Source organism: Moschus berezovskii, chromosome 22 (genome assembly GCF_049115385.1).
Source record: "Moschus berezovskii isolate FMDL1 chromosome 22, NW_MosBer_1.0, whole genome shotgun sequence".
In the NCBI taxonomy this organism is placed as follows: domain Eukaryota; kingdom Metazoa; phylum Chordata; class Mammalia; order Artiodactyla; family Moschidae; genus Moschus; species Moschus berezovskii.
The window spans coordinates 9,055,107-9,076,682 of NC_142481.1; the positions used below are offsets into that span (position 1 = coordinate 9,055,107).

Below are 21,576 nucleotides of genomic sequence, written 5' to 3' on the forward strand. Positions count from 1 at the left end.
TGTTTAAATTTTCAGGGTACCCCTAATTCACTCCGTGGTATCCCAGCTGTCAACAAATGTTTATAGTGTTTCATTTCATTCATACAGAGTGGTCAAGAAACAACATAAGAGTCATTGTTGCTGTTTTCAGCCACTAAGCTGTGTCCAACACTTTGTGACCCATTGAACTGCAGCACGCCAGGGTCCTCTGTCACCGACTATCTGCAAGTTGGCTCAAATGCATGTCCATTGAGTCTGTGATGCAATCTAACCATCTCATCCTCTGACGCCCCTTTCTCCTTTTGCCCTCAGTCTTTCCCAGCGGCAGTCTTTTCCAAGGATCGGCTCTTCACATCAGGTGGTCCAAGTACTGGAGCTTCAACTTCAGTATCAGGCCTTCCAATGAGTATTCAGGGTTGATTTCCTTAGGACTGACTGGATTGATCTCCTTGCTGTCCAAGGGACTCTCAAGAGTCTTCTGCAGCACAGAAGCACCACAATTCGAAAAGATCGATTCTTTGGGGCTCAGCCTTCTTTATGGTCCAACTCTCACATCTGCTGAGTCAAAACTGTGGTGTTTCTAGTAGTCCTATATGGATATGGTAGAGAAGCCGTGGATGGTCTTAATTTTAGCTGACTGAAGCCCACCAGGAAATGATAACAACCTAGATGTTTCTTTAATTACTTCTGGAGTCAATATTTCAGAAGCAGGCATTCTTCCTTTTGCTTGTTGTGTGAATGTGGGAAACCTTGAATCGTACAGTCCTCTACTGGGTAATAGAAGGTGGGACCCATAAAATAACAATTGCTATTATAGATTTTCAGTGTGGCCAAAAAGAGAATTCTCTCAGCTCAGCCCCAAAAACCTGGAAGCATTTCATAAATTTTCAGTATGTTAATGATGAAATGATAAAATGGCCTAAGAACTGGATCCTGCTATGTAGTTAGGTATTTAAATTCACCCCCATACCTGTGAGTCTAAAGCAAATTCTTGACTCTTACGCTTAAAATGACAGATTTCAGGAATTCCCTGGTGATCCAGCGGTTAAAACTCTGTGCTTTCAAAGCAGGGGGTGTCGGTTTGATCCCTGAACAGGGAACTAAGATCGCACAGGCTACACAGAGTGGCCAATACTAATAATAGTAATAGATTTCTTTAAAAATAGATTGCTTAAAAAGAAAAAACTGAGAGATTTCAGTCCATGGTATCTCAATTTCCCTCTGGCTTATCATCACTACATCTATTTATTTAGTTTTATTTTGAATTTTTAAGGGCTTCACCGATAGCTCAGTTGGTAAAGAACCCCCCTGCAATGCAGGATACCCCGGTTCGATTCCTGGGTCAGGAAGATCCCCTGGAGAATGGATAAGCTACTCACTCCAGTAGTCTGGCCTGGAGAATTCCATGGACTGCGTAGCCCATGGGGTCACAGAGTTGGACATGACTGAACAACTTTTTTTTATTTTTAATTATCTTCAAACTTAGGGAAATCTTGCAAGAAATACACACAAAATCCTTGTACATAATTCACACAGATTTACCAACAGTAATCTTTTGCAACTTTTACTAGAATATGCTCTCATTTCTTTCACTCTCATATATAATATAAACTTTTTCAGCCATTTGAGAGTAAGTTACAGAAATCCTTTCCTTTTATCCCTCAAAACTTCAGCGTATGGGGCTTCTCTGGTGGCTCAGTGGTTAAGAGTCCACCTGTCAATGCAGGAGACACGGGTTCCTCCCTGGACTGTGAAGATCCCACATGACACAGAGCAACTAAGCCTGTGCGCCACGACTATTGAGCCTGTGCTCCGGAGCCCGGGAGCCACACTACTGAAGCCCTCGTGCCCTAGAGCCTATGCTCCACAAGAGAAACCACAGCAATGAGAAATCTTCCCCCTGCAACTAGAGATAGACCCCGCTTGCCACAACTAGAGAAGAAGCCTGGGCAGCAACTAAGACCCAGCAGAGTTAAAAATAAATAAATACAATTATTTTTTTAAAAAAACTTTATATTTTCTAAGATCAAAAATATTTACCTTATCAGTTCAGTTCAGTTCAGTCGCTCAGTCGTGTCCGACTCTTTGCGACCCCATGAATCACAGCACGCCAGGCCTCCCTGTCCATCACCAACTCCCAGAGTTCACTCAAACTCATGTCCATCGAGTTGGTGATGCCATCCAGCCATCTCATTCTCTGTCGTCCCCTTCTCCTCCCGCCCCCAACCCTTCCCAGCATCAGAGTCTTTTCCAGTGAGTCAACTCGTCGCATGAGGTGGCCAAAGTATTGCAGTTTCAGCTTTAGCATCAGTCCTTCCAATGAACACCCAGGACTGATCTCCTTTAGAATGGACTGGTTGGATCTCCTTGCAGTCCAAGGGACTCTCAAGAGTCTTCTCCAGCACCAGTTCAAAAGCATCAATTCTTCGGTGATCAGCTTTCTTCACAGTCCAACTCTCACATGCATACATGACCACGGGAAAAACCATAGCCTTGACTAGACAGACCTTGGTTGGCAAAGTAATGTCTCTGCTTTTCAATATACTATCTAGGTTGGTCATAACTTTCCTTCCAAGGAGTAAGCGTCTTTTAATTTCATGGCTGCAATCAGCATCCGCAGTGATTTTGGAGCCCCAAAAAATAAAGTCTGACACTGTTTCCACTGTTTCCCCATCTATTTCCCATGAAGTGATGGGACCAGATGCCATGATCTTTGTTTTCTGAATGTTGAGCTTCAAGCCAACCTTTTCACGCTCCTCTTTCACTTTCATCAAGAGGTTCTTTAGTTCCTCTTCACTTTCTGCCATAAGGGTGGTGTCATCTGCATATCTGAGGTTATTGATATTTCTCCTGGCAATCTTGATTCCAGCTTGTGCTTCTACCAGCCCAGCGTTCCTCATGATGTACTCTGCATATAAGTTAAATAAGCAGGGTGACAATATACAGCCTTGACGTACTCCTTTTCCTATTTGGAACCAGTCTGTTGTTCCATGTACAGTTCTGACTGTTGCTTCCTGACCTGCATACAGGTTTCTCAAGAGGCAGGTCAGGTGGTCTGGTATTCCCATCTCTTTCAGAATGTTCCACAGTTTCTTGTGATCCACACAGTCAAAGGCTTTGGCACAGTCAATGAAGCAGAAATAGATGTTTTTCTGGAACTCTCTTGCTTTCTCCATGATTCAGCGGATGTTGGCAATTTGATCTCTGGTGCCTCTGCCTTTTCTAAAACCTGCTTGAACATCTGGGAGTTCATGGTTCACATATTGCTGAAGCCTGGCTTGGAGAATTTTGAGCATGATTTTACTAGCGTGTGAGATGAGTGCAATTGTGCAGTAGTTTGAGCATTCTTTGGCGTTGCCTTTCTTTGGGATTTACCTTATAATCACACAAAAATGATAGAAATTGGGGAAGTTTGTATTGATGCAGTGTTATTATCTAATCCACAGTGTGCATTCAAATGTGGTCAACTGTCCCAGTAATGAAATAATAGCATTTTCTGTGATCTAGAAGTCAATCCAGGATTTAATTACATTCTCCTCTACCTGGAACATATCCTCAGTTTTTCTTTTTGTTTTAAATAACATTTTGATAATTTAAGTGGTGGCACACAATAGTTTTAGAGAAGATCCTCAATAAGAGTTTACACAATATGTTCTCATTAATACCTTCACATCTAGACTTCATGTTTTAAATATGCCCATATAAAAAGGAAGGAAGGTAAGGAGTTCCCTGGCAGTCCAGTGGTTAAGACTCTGAGCTTCCAAAGCAAGGAGCACGAGTTCAATCTCTGATCAGAGAACTAAGATCCCCCATGCCATGAGGCATGGCCAAAAAATTTAGAAAAAAAACAAAGACGGGGAGAGTACATTTACCATGGGGAAATCTAACAAACATTACTTCTGCCAGGTGATCAAAGTCAACATCAACAATGAGATGTCAGGTTGATAGCAAATACTCTCTAAATGTTGTGACTGTACTAGTATTTTACCTCCATGATCTTCCTCTCCAAAACCCAGAAACCCAGTCTAATTAGGAGAAAAATATCGGGCACACCCCACGAGAAGGACTTCTCCAAAATACCCGACCAGTAATCCTCAAAACTGTCAAAGTCATCAAAGACAAGGAAAGTCTGAGAAACTGTCATAGCTAAGAGAGGTCTAAGGAGACATGAAGATCCAATGTAATATAGTGTCTGGGATGGGACCTTGGGCCACAGAAAGGATATTAGGTAAAAACTAAGGAAGTCTGAATAAAGTAAGGACTGTGAGAATTCTTTACAATTTTCCTATACATCTAAAAGTGTTGAAAAAAATAACGACGCTTATTTAATATATATATATATATATTTTTTAGGACTTCCCTGGTGATCCAGTGGTTAGAATTCTGCCTGCCAATGCAAGGGACACAGGTTTGATACCTGGTCTGGGAAGTTTCTACATGCCATGGCACAACTTAGCCCCCGTGCCACATGTACAGCCCAGCTGCCTAGACCCCCAGCTTGTCAAAAAGAGAGTAACCCCTGCTTGCTGCAGCTACAAAAAGCCCACGCACAACAATGAAGACGTAACCCAGCCAATATATAAATAATTCTTAAAGATATACATTTTTAATCCACCACATGTCTACACCCTCCATCTTGTTACTAAACTCGTGGTTCCCTCCCATGAAGTCAAACTCAGGTTGCCCCACAATGTTCTCTGAATGACTTCACGGTTGCCCAATATTATCAATCTTGTGATCCTCTCAGTTTATGGGCAGGCACACTCATCAACGACCTGGGAGAGATTAATGATTATTCCATGTTGACTATAAAACGGACCTCCCAGTCCAGCAGTGACTACAGCTAAAAGGCTCACAAGAGGTACAAAGCGCTCATCGTCATGACAGGAAAGTTTGTGTGGTTTGAAGGGATACCCTTCCCAAGCGTGGATTATTCACCTGAACACCTGAGAGAGGTGCAGAAGAGTTTTCCTATTAGAGATGAAGATGTCTTACTGCTGACTTTCCCCAAATCAGGTAAGAAGCAGGATCAGATGCTGACAGGCTGTGGCTGTGGCCCTCATTCTTCAGTAGACAGATGGAACGCTTTCTGTATGCTGACGATGCATCAGGGGACTAGAATGTGTACCAATACCCCTGATGTTCAGAGAAAAGGGTCGAGCCAGGCAGTTCCACAGTCAGCTGAGTGCTCAGAGTGGGTGATCAAAGGCATCGGAGGAAACACGGGGATGAAGCCTAAGGCAGCTTCAGCTGTCTGTCGAGAGGAGTGGGAGAAGATGCAGAGTGAAGTCTCTAGAGGAAATGGGCTGCTGTGTAGTCGCTCAGTCCTGTCTGCCTCGTTGTGAAACCCCATAGACTGCAGCCCACCAGGCTCCTCTGTCCATGGGATTCTCCAGGTAAGGACACTGGAGAGGGTTGCCATCTCCTTCTCCAGGGGAGCTTCCTGACCCAGGAACTGAATGCTAATCTCTTCTTTCCCCTGCATTGGCAGGTGGATTCTTTATCACTGAGCCACCAGGGAAGCCCTAGAAGAAGTAGCGGAGGGAGGTAATTCTGTGAGATGATGTAATAGTTAATTAGCTTGACAGTGGTAGTCTTTTCACAACGTGACATGTAACGAACAAACACGAACACCTTAAATATTCACATTCTTTTTTAAATAGAATTTTGCTTCTTGCTTTTATTATTACTGTTGATTTATTTTGGACTGTGTTAGGTCTTCACTGCTGCGTGGGCCTTCTCAGGCTGCAGTGTGAGGGCTTCTCTAGAGGTAACTTCTCGCGTTGTGGAGCCCGGGTTCTAGGGCTTCAGTAGTTCAGTGACTCATGGCTCAGTAGTCCCGGCGCACGGGCTTAGTTGCCCCACTGACTGTGGGATCTTCCCAGGTCAGGGATCGAACCAATGTCTCCTGCATTGGCAGGCGGATTCTTTACCGCTGAGCCCCCAGGTATGCCCTATTTCTGCTTTATATGAAAGAGACAATAGGCTCCGTGCTAGCAGAAACAAGCCTTATCCTGTTACTTGTATAATGGAGCAGTGGAGAGTTTAGTCTTGCCGAGCTGCCCCTACTGTTTTTGAACTGAGGGTGTTAAATATATACGTCCTTAATTTGTTAGCAATAAGTCAATAAAACAAGATGGGAGGGCTGGATTGAGGAATAAATCATAACTACCGCAGCCAAAAAGCAAGTAGAAGAAATGACGTTAAATTGAGATCAAAAAGCATGAATAAGGGGCTTCCCTGGTGGTCTAGAGGTTACGAATCCACCTGCTAATGGAAGGGACAAAGGTCCGATCCCTGGTCAAGGAAGATTCCACATCCTGTGGCGCAGCCAAGCCTGTATACCGCAGCTATTGAGCCAGGGCTCTAGGGCCCACAAGCCACAACTGCTGAGCCCGTGTGCCTAGAGCCTGTGCTCCACAAGAAAAGAAGCCACTGCAATGAGAAGGCTTCTCAGTAGCCCCTGCTCACTGCAACTAGAAAGCCCGAGGGCAGCAATGAAGACACAGCACAGCCCTAAATAATAAATAAATAAATAACTTTTTTTAGAAAAAGGAAAGAATTAGCAGCAGGAAAATAAAATGATTTTCTTTTTTCAAAAAAGAGTGAATGTGAAACTATTTCGTGAAAAGAGATATTTTCCAGGATTTCCCTGATGGTCCAGTGGTTAACAATGCCCCTGCCAATGCAGGGGACATGGGTTCAATCCCTGGTCCAGGAAGATCCTCCATGCTGTGGAGCAATTATGCCCATAGCCTGCAGGCTCTAGAGCCCGTGCTCTGCAACAAGAGAATCGCTGCAATGAGAAGCCCGAGCATCACAACTAGAGAGTAGCCCCCTGCTCACCACAGCTGGAGAAAGCCCAAGTACAGCAGGACCCAGCCAGAACTAAATGCATAAATAAATAGAACTTTTCAAAAAGGAGAGATTTTCCAGTAAAGGTATCAGCATGGACAGTGATCAGGAATTGGAAAAGAACTTGATAAATTTACTGAACTGAAAGGATATCCATCAGATATCTATGAGGGGTGGGGTCACAGAGGGACTGTGATTGGGCAAGAAGCAACGCTGAAGTCATCAGAAGTGCTGTGGTAATGATGAGCCAAGGGCAATGGGAATCTGTTCAAAGGCGAAGAGAACGGGAACATGTTCAAAGGATTTAAGCAAATAACTGAAGCATATAAACAACCCAAAGGTCCATTGACAGATGAATGGGCAAACTAAATTTACTATCCACATATTGAGATTATTATTCAGCTTTAGAAAGGAATGGAGTTCTGACACTTGCTACAACACGGATAAACTATGAAGACACAGTATGTATGGAGTGAAGTTATCGGGGACCAGCCTTGATATGGCCCAGAGTATCCTTGGGATGAACGGCGTCGGCGTCAGAGAGAGAGAGAGACAGGGGCTGATGATTCCTTGGTTTACGCAGGAAACCAATAAAACCCCAGCACGGCGTTTGCTCTGTTTACGTAGGCTGCAGGCGCCCCCTCGAATCACTGGAGGTACCCCACCAGGGCACCCCCTCGAGTGGGTCTTAGAAACCCAGGCAGATAAGTAAACGCAGAGGGCCCAGTGCTCCAAGGATCTCAACCAGAAAAAGGAGAATAGAGAAAAGGATGGAAAAAGAGAACAACACGGGGAGACCAAGCTTCAGTGAGCAAGGCCCAAAACTTTATTTTCCAGTGCTGCTTTTATACCCTAAGTTGTGCACATAAAAAATAGAGAAGGAGAGGTATAGAGTCACGCCAAAATCACGCGGGGTCAGCAGTCTTGACCCTTATCAGGATCAGGGCTTATTTTTGTATGTCTCATGATATACAAAAGTTTTAGGTGGTTTACATCATCTTCTGGCCAGGAGGCCTGCTAACAGTTTATGGCCCTCTCTCCTAACAAACGTTAGTTAGCTAGAAAAAGTCTTATATTCTTTTAAGGTGATTTTCCTAAAGTCAGGTGCTAGACATATGACAAAGTTACATTCCTATAAGGCACAGGTGTAGTGAGCTACAAGAAAGGAATTTATTAACTTAAGATCTGATGTGGTTAAATCAAAGGCTACTACTTATATTCTCTATATGTGATTAATATATTTCCAAGGATACAATAGATAGAGGAAACTTTGCAGCAAGCATTGATTCAACAATGAAATCTTTTTTAGTACTATTCTAATGATTTTAACTTCTTCAACAGATCCCTGTATTTTAGAATATTAGCCTTTCTGTCCTTGCATGGCTGGGAGGCTATAAACAGTCACACTCATAGTTGTAAGAGCCTGGACAAACTTGTCATACTAGTTAGAAAGCTATCAGAGGGGCTTGGATTGGAACACTCCTATTAAGCCAAGGAGAACTTTTTAACTACAGCTCTGAATTAATGTTTTCAGAGAAAGGTGGTTGGGGGGCAGCCCCCGTAAGTATTGGAGGACTTGATAAGAGGCATAAGATAGTAAGGCAGTCAGACTCCGGTTTTCTTTGGGGTAGATGCTCAGGTAAGTCCAGGGGGTTCCTCAAGTCCTGATTAGCCTTTGCCCGTCAGGTCTCTTCCCCAATTGACCTTTGCCACGGGTAGGATTTCCCTCACTGGCTCCCGGCATGAAGTGAAAGTTTTAATCACCCAGTTGTGTCTGATTCTTCATGATCCCATAGATTCTAGCCCTTCAGGCTCCTCTGTCCATGGGATTCTCCAGGCAAGAATACTGTAGTTTGTAGCCATTCCCTTCTCCAGCGGATCTTCCCAACCCAGGGATCGAACCCGGGTCTTCTGCATTACAGGCAGATTTTTTATCATCTGAGCCACCAAGCTCTGCATGGTATGTATGACTCCACTTAAATGAGGTATCAGAAACAGAAAGTAGAATGGTTGCCAGGGTCTGGAAGGAGAAGAAAATGGGAAGTTGTTACTTAACGGGCAAGAGGTTCAGCTGTGAGAGATGGAAAAGTTCTGGAGATCGTTTGCACAACCATGTAGATATATTTAACCCTCCAGAGCTGTACAGGGCTGCCTGGTGGCTCAGCAGTAAAGAGTCCACCTGCCAACGCAGGAGACTTGGGTACAATCCCTGGGTCGGGAAGATCCCCTGGAAAAGGAAATGGCAACCCACTCTGGTATTCTTTTTTTTCTTTATTTTTAAAATTAATTTATTTAGTTTAATTGAAGGCTAATTACTTTACAATATTGTAGTGGTTTTGCCATACATTGACATGAATCAGCCATGGGTGTACATGTGTTCTCCATCCCAAACCCCCCTCCCACCTCCTTCCCCATCCCATCCCTCAAGGTCTTCCCAGTGCACCAGCCCTGAGCACCCTGTCTCATGCACTGAACCTGGACTGGCGATCGATTTCACATATGGTAATACACATGTTTCAATGCTCTTCTCTCAAATCATCCCACCCCCGCCTTCTCCCAGAGTCTAAAAGTCTGTTCTTTACATCTGTGTCTCTTCTGCTGTCTGGTATACAGGGTCATTGTTACCTCTTTCTAAATTCCATATATATGCATTAATATACTGTATTAGTGTTTTTCTTTCTAACTTACTTCACTCAGTATAATAGACTCCAGTTTCATCCACCTCATTAGCACTGATTCAAATGCATTCTTTTTAATAGCTGCCACTCCGGTATTCTTGCCTGGGAAATCCCATGGACAGAGAAGCCTGGAGGGCTACAGTCCATGGGGTTGCAAAAAGAGTTGGATATAACTGAATGGCTAAACAACAACTGAACTGTAATTTAAAGATGGTTAAGATGGTACCTTTTATGATCTGTATACATTATAAGAATTTTTATATGTCAGATTAAAATGATTGATCCTATTTTTCCTTTCTTTATCTAGGAACGAACTGGTTGATTGAAACTGTCTGCCTGATTTACTCCAAGGGGGATCCCAAGTGGGTCCAATCTGAGCCTATCTGGGACCGCTCCCCCTGGATAGAGACTAAGTCTGGGTATGAATTACTAAAGGAGAAGGAAGGCCCACGTCTCATCAGTTCTCACCTCCCCATCCAGTTCTTCCCCAAGTCTTTCTTCAAATCCAAGGCCAAGGTCAGTGTACAGCAGTCAAGACAGTCTTCATCAGGGCTTCCCTGATGGTCCAGTGGTACTCTGTTACTTAAGTCGTGTCCAACTCTTTTCGACCCCATGGACTGTAACCCACCAGGCTCCTCTGTCCCTGAGATTCTCCAGGCAAGAATACTGGAGTAGGTTGCCATGCCCTCCTCCAGGGGATCTTCCCAAGCCAGGGATTGAAGCTGTATCTCCTGTGTCTCCTACATTGCAAATGGATTATTTACTGTTGAGCCAGCAGGGAAGCCCCACTGCAGGGGATACAAGTTCAGTCCCTGGTCGGGGAAGCTCTGCATGCCTTGGGGTGCAGCCAAAAAACAAAAATATAAAATAAAGATAGGCTTGAGCAATGCTTGTTAAACTTTAAGTTGCCTGAGAATCTCTTGGAGATCTGATTGAAGTGCAATTGTATTCAGTAGGTATGGGCTGGGACCTGGGAGTCTATATTTGGTGGTGACACAGCCATACTGGAATACAAATGTGTAGACCATTCTGTAGGTTATGCTAGCCAGGTGTAAGCCAGAGACCAGGGGAAACGATAATGCCAAAATCTTAGAAAACCACGTTTAAAGTCGAACTAGAATTTATAATTGTGTTATACCCTGAATAATCCTCCTTTGTTGCTCTAAAAAAAATAATAATAATTAGCCAGTCTGAATTAAATAAATACCTCCTGCCATTTTTGTAGAAGCACCAGAGAGTCGCTCATATGAGAAGCAGCACGCTTACATCCATGCCTAGATTCAGGGTGATTACTCTGCCTTCATGACTGGTTTTTCTAACCACTATGTGTTTCAATATCCAGCTGATATTTTGGTTGGTTTGTTTGTTTGGCTGTACCATACAGCAGGTGTGATCCTATTTCACTGACTAGGGATCAAACCCACACCCCCTGCAGTGGAAGCACAGAATCTTAGCCACTGGACCACCAGGGAATTCTTTGGCTTTTTCTCCATTTTTATGAAAATCAAGAAGGTTGGGGAAAAGAAGGTTAGAAAATGACTTGATTTTTCATTATCCTACTTTTCTCTTTAAGATGATCTACCTCATCAGAAATCCCAGAGATATTTTTGTGTCTGGTTATTTTTTCTGGAGGAGTGCAAAATTTGTTGAGAGACCAGAATCACTGGAAGAATATTTTGAATGGTTCATCCAAGGAAACAGTAAGTGAATGTAAAATATGAAAGCTAGGGGTTGCCAGAGTCCTTCATCAGACCTCTTTATTTTTTTCTTTTAAATGCAACCTGATGTCTCTACATCTTCCCAAGCCATGAGTACCTCCATCACCACTGGAAACCAGATTTTCTAAATCCACATACTGTCTTGTAGAGCAGCAGAACCTCAACTAGCCTTTTTGCCCCATCAGAAACTATCCTAGCTATTTTCTGAGTCTTCAGGATCTGATATTATAACTGAGCACTCATATTTTTTTCTCTACTCTCCTAATCTATGACTTTCTGAAAGTCAGCTTTCAATGGCTTTCTGGACAATACAAACCTGACTTTTCACCAGTTTTCAGATTCATCTTCTTTACTCCTTTATTTATTTATTTTTGGCCACACTGGGTCTTCATTGCAGCATGGGCTTTTCTCTAGTTGCTGAGAGTAAGGGCTACTCTTCATTGCAGTGCACGGGTTTCTCATTGCACTGGCTTCTCCTGTTGTGGAGCTGGGGTTCTAGGGTGCAAACTTCAGTAGTTGTGGCACGTGGGCTGAGTAATTGCAACTCCCAAGATGAAGATCAAAGATCCCAGACAAACAAATAAATATTATTTTAAAAAAGAAAGAAAGGCTAAGGTATGGTAGTGTTAGCCACTCAGTAGTGTCCAACTCTTTGCGACCCCATGGACTGTAGCCTGCCAGGCTCCTCTGGCCATAGAATTCTCCAGGCGAGAAAACTGGAGCGGGTTGCCAAACAACTAACAGGAGTGCAACTCCACCCGTTAGCTGATAATTGGATTAAAGCTTTACTGAGAGAGGCTCTGTCCACCAGAGCAAAACACAAACAGATAAACGATACTGGAAGGAATCAGTTCCAGAATAACTGAGGCAGAAGAATGAATAAGAGACCTGGAGGACGGAACGGTGGAAACCACTGCCACGAAACGGAATATAGAAAGAGAATGAAAAAAAGAAAATGAAGACAGCCCAAGAAGCCTCTGGGACAACATCAAAGGCACCAACATTTGTATTATCGGAGTCAGAGAAGAAAAAGAGAGAAAGGACCCAAGAAAATATTCGAAGAGACAATAGCTGAAAACTTCATAAATAGTCAGCCAAGTCCAGGAAGCTCAGAGAGTTCCAGCGGGATAAACCCAAAGAGGAACCCACTGAGACACATAGTAATCAAACTGACAAAAATTAAGGACAAAGATCAAATATTAAAAGCAACAAGGGAAAATGACAAATGACATATAAGGGAGCTCCCATAAGGTTTATCAGCTGATCTCTCAACAGGAACTCTACAAGCCAGAAGGGAATGGCACGATATATTTAAAGTGATGAAAGGGAAGAACTGACCACCAAGAACACTCTACCCAACATGACTGTCATTCAGATTTGATGGAGAAATCAAAAGCTTTCCAGACAAGCAGAAGTTAAGAGAATTCAGCACCACCAAACCAACTTTACAACAAATGCTAAAGGAACTTTTCTAGGCAGGAAATACAAGAGAAGGGAAAGACCTACATAAAATACACCTGAAACGATTAAGAAAATGGTAATAGGATCATACATATCAATAATTAACTTACATGTAAATGGATTAAATGCACCAACCAAAAAACACAGACTGGCTGATTGGATGAAAACATGCATATATGCATTTCCGCTTACCAGTCACTCTACTTAAGCACCCAACTTGTACATAATTATTTTATATTGTTGAGTTAATCACATTTCCATTATGGATTGCATTTTTAATTATCTTTTACTTTTTGTCTGGCTATTGATTGTAAAAAGCTAATAAATATCTTTAAAACAACAGAATAGGAAAAACAAGAGATCTCTTCAAGAAAATTAGAGATTCCAAGGGAACATTTCATACAAAGATGGGCTCGATAAAGGACAGAAATGGTATGGACCTAACAGAAGCAGAAGATATTAAGAAGAGGTGGCAAGAATACACAGAAGAACTGTACAAAAAAGATCTTCACGACCAAGATAATCACGATAACGTGATCACTGACCTAGAGCTGGACATCTTGGAATGTGAAGTCAAGTGGGCCTTAGAAAGCATCACTACAAACAAAGCTAGTGGAGGTGATGGAATTCCAGTTGAGCTATTTCAAATATTGAAAGATGATGCTGTGAAAGTGCTGCACTCAATATGCCAGCAAATTTGGAAAACTCAGCAGTGGCCACAGGACTGGAAGAGGTCAGTCTTCATTCCAATCCCAAAGAAAGGCAATGCCAAAAAATGCTCAAACTACCGCACAATTGCACTCATCTCACACACTGGTAAAGTCATGCTCAAAATTCTCCAAGCCAGGCTTCAGCAATATGTGAACCATGAACTCCCAGATGTTCAAGCAGGTTTTAGAAAAGGAAGAGGCACCAGAGATCAAATTGCCAACATCTGCTGGGTCATGGAGAAAGCAAGAGAGTTCCAGAAAAACATCTATTTCTGCTTCATTGACTATGCCAAAGCCTTTGACTGTGTGGATCACAAGAAACTATGGAACATTCTGAAAGAGATGGGAATACCAGACCACCTGACCTGCCTCTTGAGAAACCTGTATGCAGGTCAGGAAGCAACAGTCAGAACTGGACATGGAATAACAGACTGGTTCCAAATAGGAAAAGGAGTATGTCAAGGTTATATATTGTCACCCTGCTTATTTAACTTATATGCAGAATACATCATGAGGAACGCTGGGCTGGAAGAAGCACAAGCTGGAATCAAGACTGCTGGGAGAAATATCAATAACCTCAGATATGCAGATGACACCACCCTTATGGCGGAAAGTGAAGAGGAACTAAAGAGCCTCTTGAGGAAACTGAAAGAGGAGAGTGAAAAGGTTGGCTTGAAGCTCAACATTCAGAAAACAAAGATCATGGCATCTGGTCCCGTCACTTCATGGGAAATAGATGGGGAAACAGTGGAAACAGTGTCAGACTTTATTTTTGGGGGCTCCAAAATCACTGCGGATGCTGATTGCAGCCATGAAATTAAAAGACGCTTACTCCTTAGAAGGAAAGTTATGACCAACCTAGATAGTATATTGAAAAGCAGAGACATTACTTTGCCAACCAAGGTCCGTCTAGTTAAGGCTATGGTTTTTCCAGTGGTCATGTATGGATGTGAGAGTTGGACTGTGAAGAAAGCTGATCATCGAAGAATTGATGCTTTTGAACTGTGGTGCTGGAGAAGACTCTTGAGAGTCCCTTGTACTGCAAGGAGATCCAACCAGTCCATTCTAAAGGAGATCAGTCCTGGGTGTTCATTGGAAGGACTGATGCTAAAGCTGAAACTGCAATACTTTGGCCACCTCATGCGACGAGTTGACTCACTGGAAAAGACTCTGATGCTGGGAAGGATTGGGGGCGGGAGGAGACGGGGACGACAGAGAATGAGATGGCTGGATGGCATCACCGACTCTGTGGACATGAGTTTGAGTGAACTCCGGGAGTTGGTGATGGACAGGGAGGCCTGGCGTGCTGTGATTCATGGGGTCTCAAAGAATTGGACACGACTGAGTGACTGAACTGAACTATTGTGATTATGTAACTGTTACTCACTTAACACCACTGTATCATGATTGATCAATGGAAAATAATAGAATTCTATATCACCAAAACTACCATTTAATAGAAAAACCTGTCATCACTTTTTAAAATCCAGATACATATTAGAATTACCTTGAAATTTTTCAAAAAATACAAATGCCCAAGTTTTGCATTTTTTCTCCAAAGCTCCAGATATGTTTCTAATAAGAAACCATGTTTAAAAACAACTGGACTTTACGCTGATCTTTTATCCAGCTTGTTTCACTTTTTCTATTTCATATTCATTGATCCCATTTCATTTAGTTTATGCTTTCCAATTTCTCCATCTCTTCATTTTTTTTGATGTTCTTTCTCAAGCCTTTATCAAACATAGTAGAAAAGCTTTCATATACACATATGTGTGTACAAAATATGTATAATATATATTTTAGAAACTTATGAACTTTTGCCTACCTATACAACTTATAACATTTTGATCCCACTTGTTTGACTTAGTATGAATAGAATGCTCGATTTCTAATTAAAAAAAAGACTAGATATGCAAAAAGCAACAAAGGTTTAGCGTATAGCACAGGGAACTGTAGTCAATATCTTGTAATAACCTATAATGGAAAATAATCTGAAAAATAATATATGCATATTGTTGTTGCTCAGTCACTAAGTCGTGTCTGATTCTTTGTGATCCCACGGACTGCAGCATGCCAGGCTCTTCTGTCTCACAGATTCTGCTGAGATTCATGGCCATCAAGTCGGTGATACTATCTGACCATCTCATCCTCTGCCGCCCCCTTCTCCTTTTGCCTTCAGTCTTTCCCAGCATCAAGGTCTTTTCCAGTGAGTTGGCTCTTTCCATCAAGTGGCCAAAGTATTGGAACTTCCACTTCAGCATCATTCCTTCCAATGAATATTCACGATTGATTTCCTTAGGATTGACTGGTTTGATCTCCTTGCTGTCCAATATATATAACTGAATCATCTTGCTGTGCACCGGAAACATTGTAAGTCAACTGTCCTTCAATAAAATATACATATATACTGCTGCTGCTGCTGCTGCTATGTCGTTTCAGTCATGTCCGACTCTGTGCGACCCCATAGATGGCAGCCCACCAGGCTCCGCCGTCCCTGGGATTCTCCAGGCAAGAACACTGGAGTGGGTTGCCATTTCCTTCTCCAAAGCATGAAAGTGAAAAGTGAAAGTGAAGTCGCTCAGTCGTGTCCGACTCTTCACGATCCTAGTACCAGGCTCCTCCGTCCATGGGATTTTCCAGGCAAGAGTACTGGAGTGGGTTGCCATTGCCTTTTCCGATATATACTAAGAAAAAAAAAAATACGGGGAAAGGAAATCTTCAAGAAGACATGCCTGAGAATCTCCTCATTGATGAAATTGTTTGAAGAACCATAAAGCCTTGCAAAGAATTATTACAAATAAATCACCTAGCCTCTAAGAAAGCTGTAGTAGAAAAAGGAAAGAAAACCTTAAACCAGAGGAAAGACACTTTCCCAAAGAATAATGATTCCAAAAGCAACATTGAAGGCAAGATGATGGGGCGGGGGGGTGGGGGAGGGGAGGGGCGGCAGCGAGGAAGCAAGAGGTGTGGGAATGGTGAGAATACACCTAACAACTAAACATTCGAAAGGCAGAACATATTAGGGGCAACCAGAACGCTATTTCTCAGGTCACATGGCTCTCTGAACAAGATCTCCTTATAGCATATAAACCTGTATACAAAACCTGCTTCAAATGGACTAGCCTTGTCTTATTTTATTTGGTTTCTAAAGTTTTTGTTAATTTATTTTTGGCCACGTTGGGTCTTCATTGCTTTGCTCGGGCTTTAGTTGTGGTGAGAGGGGCTGCTCTCTGGTTGCAGTGTGTGAGCTTCTCATTGCGGTGGCTTGTCTCTGTTGTGGAGCACGGGCTCTAGGCGTGTGGGCTTTGGTAGTCGTGGCCCACGGCCTCAGTTGCTCCAAGTCATGTGAAGTCTTCCTGGTCCAGGGATCGAACCCTTGTCCCCTGCACTGGCAGGCCGATTCTTATCCACTGCGCCACCAGGGAAGTCCTAGGCTTTTTAAAGGGCTAATGCCTGATGCTGGATACTAGTTACAACCAGCATAAATGTGCCCAGCGTTGTGCTAGCGTTTATGGCCACAGAGTGAACATGTATGGACCCCTGCTTTCATTCCGTGGGGCCTCTACTCACTCTTTCTGCCTCCCCTCCATGCAGTGCCATTCGGATCGTGGTTCGACCACACTCGGGGCTGGATGTCCATGAGAGACAAGGAGAACTTCCTGATACTGAGCTATGAAGAGATGAAATGGGTAACGATTGCTCTTAGAGTCAGCACACTCGTTCTCATCTTCACTCGCTCTAACTTCCCTCCCTTCTTTAGCCTGTGCATGGTCATTAGGAGTGAGAACTTAGCCCTGTTTACGGTCAAACGCCACGCTCTCTTTCGTCATGTCTTCTTCTTCATCTCGTCTTACAACATCCAAGAACCGACTCATTGGAAAAGACCCTGATGCTGGGAAAGATTGAAAGATTGAAGGCAGGAGAAGGGGATGACAGAGGATGAGATGGTTGGATGGCATCACCAACTCGATGGACATGAGTTTGAGCAAGCTCTAGGAGTTGGTCATGGACAGGGAAGCCTGGCATGCTGCTGTCCATGGGGTTGCAGAGTCAGATGTGACTAAGCGACTGGACTGAACTGAACTGAACAACATCCAAAGGGCTTTTCCCATATACTGAGGCAGAATACAGTGGTTTGTACTCACACTGGTCACTGGTTCTATCATTTCTAGAGGTATATCCCTTGATACTACTGATAACCTAATAGAGGGGTTTGAGAAAGAAGACGGGAATGGGTAGAAGCAAGCTGGGTTCCAGAGAAGTGTTCAGCTGTCTGACATCCCAGATGGACTGGTAGGAGAAAAATTAAGTCATAAAATCAATCAGTATGATTACTCTGAGGCCAAGTACTGAACTGAGCAGTGATAGGCAGGAAAAGCTGGCATATGAAACTCAAAACCAATAAAGGTGATGAAACCACAGAAAGAAGAATTTTAACCTTTACTGGTATCTTGGAGAAAAGAAAAATAACACAAACACTGGCTTTTGCTTCTATCTGAGAAACATTACTTTCCATCATCTTCTTCCAGCTACTTCTATTCAATCCTCTATGGCATCCACACAAATTTCCTTTTTACCAAGGAGTCTTTTGTTTTCTTTTCTCTCTCTCTCTCTTTTTTTTTCCTGGGGGAGGTGGGATGGTAATTTTTGTTTGCTTGTTCGGTGTTGCTTTTTTCCTTTTTCCTTCTTTTTTCAATGTTCTTTTGTTCTTTGATGTTTTACCGCTGTGTGTTTTCTTATCAGATCATAGTGAAGGCTCATGGAATAAAGAAAAAAAATTAAAGCATTTTAGCTCTAAGAGGAAAGTCTCTGATTCAAAGCAAAGCCTTTCTGGTTATAAAACCCATTTTCTTATAATCTCCCAGGATCATGGGCCAAGAACTAATTATTGAGATAATAAATAAGAAGACATGGTAAAGCTCTCTTGTGTTATTCAAATGTTAGTTGTGAAAAACAGCATTATTTGGGCACATAGCCAAGGCTTGAAATTAATTCCTTAAATTTTTGTCAACTTCTCCTTGAAACTCTCCTGCCTAATCCTGCTCATAATTGTCTAGAAGCCCTTCTAAAGTCTCTTTGGAAAACCCAGTATTTTAGTGTTAAAGGAGCCTGGTGGGCTGCAGTCCATGGGGTCGCTAAGGGTCGGACACGACTGAGCAACTTCACTTTCACACATTGGAGAAGGAAATGGCAACCCACTCCAGTGTTCTTGCCTGGAGAATCCCAGGGAAGGGGGAGCCTGGTGGGCTTCCATCTATGGAGTCACACAGAGTCGGACACGACTGAAGTGACTTAGCAGCAGCAGCAGTCTTGAATTCAACTATACTGGGAAATCCATCATGGTCCTTCCATCTTTTGTTTTCCCAACTGTTCTCTAAGTCATTTTTTGTTTGTTTGTTTACTTTATCTCTTAAAATTTTTAGCTCAGTGGTAAAGAATTCGCCTGCCAATCCAGAAGCCCCAGGAGACACGGGTTCAATCCCTGAGTTGGGAAGATGCCCTGGAGAAGGAAATGGTAACCCACTCCAAGGCTCTTGCCTGGAAAATCCTGTGGACAGAGGAGTCTGGTGGGCTACAGTCCATGGGGTCACAAAGAGTCGGACACAACTAAGCACACACACACATACTTGCTTTACAATGTTTGCTGTACAACAAAGTGAATCAGCTAAGTGTTTACATATATCCCGTTCTTTGGATTTCCTTCCCGTTCGGGTCAGCACAGCATTACTAGAGCTCTCTGTGCCATACGGCAGGCTTTTGTCAGTTACCTGTCCCTGACCTTAGCACCGACAGCGTCTGTGTGTCAGTGTCAGCCTCTCAGTCCCTCTGGGCTCCCCAACTCTGTCCCTACTCACGTCTCTACGTTTTCTTCTCTTGTCCTCTCCCCTCTCCTCCTCCTCTGTCTGCTGTCTCCTCCCCTCATCTTCTTTTCTACGTTCTTGCTCTTTCACATAACCTCTCAGACTTTCTCTTCTTCTAGGACACGAGGAGCACTGTGGAGAAGATCTGCCAATTCCTGGGCCAGACACTAGAACCAGAAGAACTGAACTCAGTCCTCAAGAACAGTTCTTTCCAGGTCATGAAAGAAAACAATATGTCCAATTTTTCCCTCCTGAAGGGTCAGTATTTTGAGGAAAATGGACTTCTTTTGAGGAAAGGTAAAAGAAAACATGCTGCCTTCAAAATGGATCAGAAAATGTAGAAGTTATTCTTATCCTGACAGCAGGGCACTAACCATTGGGAGTAGGGACTGTTTGAATTTATCAGCTTAAATTGCTCATCACTTGGAAATGTCTCTTGTGAGCCCTTATGAGGGTGTCTCTTTTTGTAGTACTGAGGCGGGCTGCAGGCGCTTGGAGAAAGTTTTTCAGGTATAGCATGGTGATCGGTCTTATATGCAAGGCCATTCAAACTCTCCCTGTCTCAGAATTTAACATGGAAGATATCTCTTCTGCAAACAGTAACCAGGTTAATCCACTATTCTTGATAACTCGCTAGCTGTGATTGACCCAGAAAATAAGGACAGGATTGGAAAAGTTCGTGTTTGTGTTACTCCTGGTGATTGAACATAGAAAAATATCCTCAACAACAACAACAACACAAATGTATGAAGAACACCTCAATTGGAAAAAGGAAAGAGGAAAGACTTTTCACTTAGCTGAGAGTCTGTCTTGTTATCAGACATTATAAAGCCTCCTGTGATAAGAAATTAATCATGTCCAATTAATCATGTGGCTCCCAGGCTTAGTTGCTCTGTGAACTCAAGATGAATGAACAGAATATACAACATAGAGGGGAGGAGCCTGTTTTCCCAGAATCCTATAGTTCAAATAGATTGAGGATGTGATTCATGCAAGGAAGAAATGAAATGGACAATCCTGGTGGTCCAGGGGCCAATACTCCATCTCCCAATGCTTCCCTGGTCAGACAACTAGATCCCACAGGCTGCAACTAAGACTTCAAATGCCACAGCTAAAGACCCCACATGCGACAACAAAGATCAAAGATCTCGAGTGCCAAAACTAAGACATGGCACAGCCAAATAAATAAATAAAAATAAACAATTTTTTAAAAACCAGAAAGACCAGTTAGATTTCTAATACAATAATCCAGGTGAGAAACGATGTTAACTTGGATATAGGTGGTAGAAATAGAGGTTGCGAACAGTGGCTAAATACTGGTTATATCAGAAAACAGAGCTGCATTGTCGCCAACCAGTTATACACTGGGAGAGAGAAGAACAAGGAATTGTTGCAAGCAGGCAGAAGTCTAAATGGCTATGACTGCCAGGCAGTAAAAAGCAACAAACCATTGGTCATTCTGCATTATTAGCTATGATTTCCATGTCAAGCAGACAGAAGAAATAGATCCAGGGCTTCCTTGGTGGTCCAGGCGTTAAGAATCAGCCTCTAGCACAGGGGCATGGGTACAATCCCACATGCCTTGGGACAACTAAGCCAATGCACTGTAACTACTGAGCTCCTGTTCCAGAAGAGAGGCCACTGCAATGAGAAGTCCTAGCACAACTGGAAAGCAGCTCCCAACTGCCACAACCAGAGAAAGCCAGTAGCAGCAACAGTGACCCAGTGCAGCCATAAATAAATAGATAAATAATTTTTAAAAATAAAAGGTGTGAGAATGTATTGTGTACTACTTAATAGCAATACACTTTTAAAAAGAAAAGCAATAGATCCAGGAAGACATGTAGTGGATGAGACCAACCCCCAGATCTGATCGGAGTCTGTGTTTTATGTTTGTCAGGCATAATTGGGGACTGGAAAAATTACTTCACGGTGGCCCAAGCTGAAATCTTTGATAAACTATTCCAGGAGAAGATGGCAGACCTTCCTCAAGAGCTGTTCCCATGGGAATAATGCTCTAAATCTTCCGGATCTTATATGGATATTGATATTTGTTCTTCTGCCCTTAAACATGGGAGTGATTGGGGGTAATTGCATAAAACCTGTTATTTCATTGTGGTGTTTTGAGTGATCAAATCTCTGTATTTGACAACTTGACTGTTAAAATTTATCAGGATATCCCCTAATTCACTTTGTGGCATCCGACTTTTTAAAAATGTTTATCATGTTTCATTTCATTCCTATAGAGTGTTAAAGAAATAATATATCTATTACCTCCCAATTTTGTCAATTTTTAAATAAAACTGAGAAA

At 42.7% G+C, this 21,576-nt stretch overlaps 1 protein-coding gene across 1 annotated transcript; it reads left to right on the plus strand.

The window, feature by feature from the left end:
• The first annotated feature begins 4,846 nt into the window (after positions 1-4,846).
• On the plus strand, positions 4,847-21,576 carry LOC129546190 (sulfotransferase 2A1-like). The gene is made up of 6 exons (XM_055411052.2): positions 4,847-4,995; positions 9,820-10,028; positions 11,086-11,212; positions 16,999-17,093; positions 19,385-19,562; positions 21,166-21,576. Exons 1-6 carry the CDS (start codon positions 4,860-4,862, stop codon positions 21,276-21,278), a joined length of 858 nt encoding a protein of 285 aa, XP_055267027.1. The 5' UTR covers positions 4,847-4,859; the 3' UTR covers positions 21,279-21,576.